At 43.0% G+C, this 5,772-nt stretch overlaps 1 protein-coding gene across 1 annotated transcript; it reads right to left on the reverse strand.

Annotated features, from left to right (window-relative positions):
• Positions 1–2,346: 2,346 nt before the first annotated feature.
• On the reverse strand, positions 2,347–4,819 carry LOC135567524 (MAP7 domain-containing protein 2-like). Its single transcript, XM_065014887.1, has 2 exons — positions 3,331–4,819; positions 2,347–3,070 (listed from the first exon to the last, which is right to left on the reverse strand). The coding sequence occupies exons 1-2, from the start codon at positions 4,795–4,797 to the stop codon at positions 2,354–2,356; spliced, it is 2,184 nt and encodes a 727-aa protein (XP_064870959.1). The 5' UTR covers positions 4,798–4,819; the 3' UTR covers positions 2,347–2,353.
• Between the last annotated feature and the right edge of the window lie 953 nt (positions 4,820–5,772).

Here is a 5,772-nt window from a genome sequence, read left to right on the forward strand (position 1 = left end):
CTGAAACTTTAGCTTTCTTACATAGCACATATTGCACTTTTACTTTCTTCGCCAACACTTTGTTTTTGCATTATTTACACCAAATTGAACATGTTTCATTATTTACTTGAGGCTAAATTGATTTTATTGATGTATTTATATTAAGTTAAAATAAGTGTTCATTCAGTATTGTTGTAATTGTCATTATTTCAAAAAAATTGGCCGATTAATCGGTATCAGCTTTTTTGGTCCTCCAATAATCGGTATCGTATTGGTGTTGAAAAATCATAATCGGTCGACCTCTATTCTGTATACATCTGGCCCTTCTTTGGACACTGTGTTATCAAACCTAAACTCTCCTTCCAGACTCACATTAAGCATCTCTAATCCAAAATGAAATCTAGAATCGGCTTCCTATTTCGCAACAAGGTCTCCTTCACTCATGCTACCTTGACTTCGGCGATGTGATTTACAAAATTGCCTCCAACACTCTTTTCAGCAAATTGGATGTAGTCTATCACAGTGCCATCCGTTTTGTCACCAAAGCCCCATATAATACCCACCTCTGCGACCTGTATGCTCTCGTTGGCTGGCCCTCACTACATACTCGTTGCCAAAACCACTGGCTCATCTGTAAATAGCACACCCAACTACCTCATCCCCATGTTGTTATTTTTTATTTTTTTCTTTGTACCCCAGTATCTCTACTTGCACATGATCCTCTGCACATCTATCACTCCAGTATTAATGATAATTTGTAGTTATTTCGCCTCTACGGCCTATTTTTTGCCTTACCTCATTAATATTATTACGTTTGCACACACTGTACATAGATTTTTTCTATTATGCTATTAACTGTACGTTTGTTTAACCCATGTGTAACTCTGTTGTTTTTGTCGCACTGATTTGTTTTATCTTGGTCAGGTTGCAGTTGTAAGTGAGAACTTATTCTCAACTGGCCAACCTTGTTAAAAACTAATTGACGCTACCCATTCCGTTAGCGTTAGGATCATTTTCATCAACAACCGCTGAATTGCAGAGCGCCACATTCAAATAATATTACTAAAAATATTTATATTCATGAAATCACAAGTGCAATATAGCAAAACACAGTTTAGCTTTTTGTTAATCCACCTGTCGTGTCAGATTTTGAAAATATGCTTTACAGCGAAAGCAATCCAAGCGTTTGTGTAAGTTTATCGATCACTAGACAAAACATTATGGACACCTATTATCAAAGTAGCTTGGTCACGAAAATGAGAAAAGCAATAAAATTAATCGCTTACCTTTGATGATCTTCGGATGTTTTCACTCACGAGACTCCCAGTTACACAATAAATGTTCCTATTGTTCCATAAAGATTATTTTTATATCCAAAATACCTCCGTTTGTTTGGCGCGATGTGTTCAGAAATCCACAGGCTCGAGCGGTCACAACAACGCAGAAAAATTCCAAATAGTATCCGTAATGTCCATAGAAACATGTCAAACATTTTTTATAATCAATCCTCAGGTTGATTTTAAAGTATATAATCGATAATATATCAACCGGCACTATCTCTTTTTCAGTAGGAGAGGGAGAGTCAATGGCTGCACCACTCTGTTGCGCAAGCAAAACTCATGCGAACACCCAGCTATCCACTACGCGATGTTGTCTTGCTCGCCCATTTTTCAAAATAAAAGCCTGAAACTATGTCTAAAGACTGTTGACACCTTGAGGAAGCGATAGGAAAGGGAATCTGGAGCGAAGGCAGGCTATGGAACATGGAGCTTTCAAAATAGAGGTCACTTCCTGGTTTTATTTTCCTCAGGTTTTCGCTTGCAATATCAGTTCTGTTATACTCACAGACAATATTTCGACAGTTTTGGAAACGTTTGAGTGTTTTCTATCCTAATCTGTCAATTATATGCATATTCTAGCATATGGGCCTGAGAAATAGGCCGTTTACTTTGGGAACGTTCTTTTTCCAAACATAAAAATAGTGCCCCCTAGCTGAAAGAGGTTAAAGTGTTGTGTTGTCTCACTTGTCGTGATGTGTGTTTTGTCCTATGTTTTAAGTTTATTTATTTATTTTTAATCCCAGCCCCCATCCCCGCAGGAGGCCTTTTGCCTTTTGGTAGGCCGTCATTGTAAATAAGAATTTGTTCTGAACTGACTTGCTGAGATAAAATAAATATTTATATCAAATTCATCTGTATCATATTCCTCTCCACCCTCCAACTCCCCCCCCTGTTCTTCCTCAACTCCTCATCATTAAACACTCCCCAGATTTGTGAAAAGTAAACATTTTTAATTTTATTTTTAAATGATTATTTTTCATTGCATGCAAAAATACCATATCCCTCCCTCCCTATATCTCTCTCTATTACCCAGTCTACTCATCCATCTTCAAGCTTTCATCCCTTCCCTGCTCTTCTATCACCGTCTCAGTTCCACCTCCAGCTGGCTCCCTCTTTTTCTTCTTCTCCAGTCTCTTCCTCTCCTCTCTCCTCATCTTTTCTCTCTTCTTCTTTTCCCTTTCTTGAATCTTTCTCTCCATCTCCAAGAATGCAGCTTGAGCTTTCTCTCTCTTTTTTAGCTCCTCAGAACACTTCTTCTCTTTCTTAATTCTGTCTTTCATCATGTCATTATGTATCTTCATCAGCCCCTCTAACCTCTTTTTCTCTGCCTTTTCCTTCTCTTTTCTTAAATTCTCTCTCATTTTCTGTTCGAACTTCTCCCTCTTTTTCTCAGCCTTCATGACTTTCTTCTGCTCTTTCTCTCTCTCCTTCATCTCTTTCTTCTCCCTCTTGTTTTGCTCCTCCTCCTTGTCTTTCATCTCCTTAATCTCTTTCTCTTCATCTTTCAACTTCTTATTCAGTTTCTTATTTTTCTCTTTTTCCTCCATCTTCAAAAACGGGATTTTCTGCATTTGGTTCATGAGCAGAAAGCCCACTCTTCCCAGGATGGTCTCTGCTCTCTCTGATGAAACCATCCCATTGGAGCACTTGGAATGGGCACAATCCGCCTCACTCTTCAATCCCTCCCTCGGGCTCACCTCCTCAGTGACGCTCCTCTCTTCACTCTCAATTTCAATGCCTATCCAATAATCCTAACAGGAAGACATTGGAACAATATTACATCTAGAGTCAATGTGGCAAATTCAATACACAATTGAGTGATTAACATACAATGATGGCCAATTAACCCTAGTGATGTTTTATACTGTGAGCAAAGAGCAGCAGGGTTGGGGTCAATTCCATTTCAATTCCGATCAAAAGACTCTAAGATTCCAATTCTCTTCAACGCTTTGAATTGAAATGGAACTGACCGCCATCCCTGTGAAGTTTTAGTGTGAAATAGGACACCTACCTTTTCCTCTTCCAGGGTCCAGGGCCTGGGTTCCTCATCCTCTGCACTTTCCTCTATGTCAACTGAGCACTCTGTGGTGTTCTCAACTGTCTCCTCTGGCTGTTTGTGGTCAATGTTGTGGGTGCAGGGCAGCCTTAGAGACAGTGCTGTGGGTGCAAGAGGACTTTTATCAGCCAAAAACTCCTCTTGGAGGACAGTAGACACGGAAGCGGCTGCTTCACTGGCAACTGGACACTTGCAGGTGCCCTCTACTGCTTCCTCTGGCAGTTTGTAGTCATTGTCAAAGACAAGTTGCAGGCTTGAAGGCAGCACTGAGGGAAGACCTGTAGCTGCTGATGGATCCTCTCTATTAGCAACTGATGCCTCTGCTGCGGCTGAGCATTCAGTGACGCCCTCTATCGTCTCCTCTAGCTGCTTATGGTCATTGTCCAAAACGTGTGACAAGCTTGGAGGCAGCCTTGGAGCAGGGCTTTTATCCAGGTCCTCTCCCTGGACCATTGATGTGCCTACAGTGATCTCTGTGGCAAGGGAGGACTCGGGTACATCCTCTTTTTCCTCCTTGGTCAGTTTGTGGTCAGAGTCAGGGATACATGGCGAGCTTGGAGGCAGTGCTGCAGGGTCAGGAGGGCTTTGATCAGCTGCCATGTCCTCTTTGAGGTGAGTGGACACATCATTGGTTGTTTCACTGGCAACTGGACACTTGTTGGTTCCCTCTACTGCCGCCCCTGGCAGTTTGTAGTCATTGTCAAAGACAAGTGGCAGACATGGAGGCAGCATTGGGACAGGGCATTTAGCTGCTGATCTGTCCACTCCATCAACAGTAGCTCTGCCTGAAGTGGCCTCTGTAGCAAATGAGACCTCATAGGCATCCTCTACTGTGTGTTCTAGAGGCATGAAGTCATTGTCAACTACTGGTGGCAGGCATGGAGGCAGCACTGAAGGAAGAATTCTAGCTGCCCATCGGTTCTCTCTCTTGACAGTGGCTGTACCTGCAGTGGCAACTGTGGCAACTCGGCACTCCGTGGCTGAAACAGCAGGCTGGGAGGTTTCCGGGACATTGAATGAATTGCCAATGAACCGCTGAGCCAGTGGTGGGAGGGAGAACGGATAGAATCTGTCCTCTTCCTTGATTTTAGATATTGCCACTGGAGCATCTGAGTCCTCAGTGGTTCCCTCTACTGTCTGCTGTGGTGGAATGGAGTCATCATTAAAGAAGTGTGGCAGGTATCGATGCAGCATTGAGGATAGATGTGTATCTGGCGACAAGACCTCTCTTTTACCAGCAGATACATCTGCAGTGGCCTCTGTGGAAACTGGGCACTCAGCAGGGACAAAGTAGGAAAATACAATGAACCGCTGTGCATCCTGAGCGCGTATGGCCAATGGAGAGGGGGGATGCAACATGGTTGGTATAGGCCTCCGATTGGTGAAAGCCAGTGGTGGGAGGGAGTCAATACAGGGAGCCATGAACTCAGTGAGTGGACGGTTGGTCACATCTCTCACATTCTGCAGGAGAAAAGAAACAGACATGATGAGATGTGATCACATTCAGTACATACATTCTTTATGAGTGAACACTATTTACTTATACATCACATATACAGTGCCTTCGGAAAGTATTCAGACCCCTTCACATTTTCCACATTTTGTTACCTCACAGCCTTCTTCTAAAATTGATTAAATCATTTTTTTCGCTCATCAATCTACACACAATACCCCATATTGACAACGCAAAATCAGAATCGTTCCAAATTCATTACACTTAAATAAAATTGGAAATGTACATGAGTATTCAGTACGTTGTTGAAGCACCTTTGGCAGCGATTACAGTATAGAATGTGTTTGGGTTTTTTGCTACAAACTTGGCATACTTGTGTTTGGGGAGTTTCTCCTATTCTTTTCTACAGATCCTCTCAAGCTCTGTTAGGTTGGATGGGGAGAGTTGCGACACAGCTATTTTCAGGTCTCTCCAGAGATGTTCGATCTGGTTCAAGTCTGGGCTCTGGCTGGGCCACGCAAGGACATTCAGAGGCTTGTTCTGAGGTCACTCCTGCGTTGTCTTGGCTTTGTGCTTAGGTTTGTTGTTCTGTTGTAAGGTGACCCCTCTCCCCCAGTCTGAGGTCCTGAGCGGGATTGGAGCAGATTTTCATCAAGGAACTCTCTGTGTTCCGTTCATCTTTGCCTCGATCCTGACTAGTCTCCTAGTCCATGCCCCTGAAAAACATCCCCACAGCATGATGCTGCCACCACCGTGCCGAAGGTGCCAGATTTCCTCCAGACGTGACTTTTGGCAATTAGGCCAAAGAGTTCAATATTGGTTTCATCAGACCAGAGCATCTTGTTTCTCATGGTCTGAGAGTATTTAGGTGCCTTTTGGAAAATACCAAGCGGGCTGTCATGTGCCTTTTACTGAGGAGTGGCTTCCATCTGTCCACTCTACCA

Source organism: Oncorhynchus nerka, unplaced genomic scaffold, assembly GCF_034236695.1.
Source record: "Oncorhynchus nerka isolate Pitt River unplaced genomic scaffold, Oner_Uvic_2.0 unplaced_scaffold_1949, whole genome shotgun sequence".
NCBI classification, from domain to species: domain Eukaryota; kingdom Metazoa; phylum Chordata; class Actinopteri; order Salmoniformes; family Salmonidae; genus Oncorhynchus; species Oncorhynchus nerka.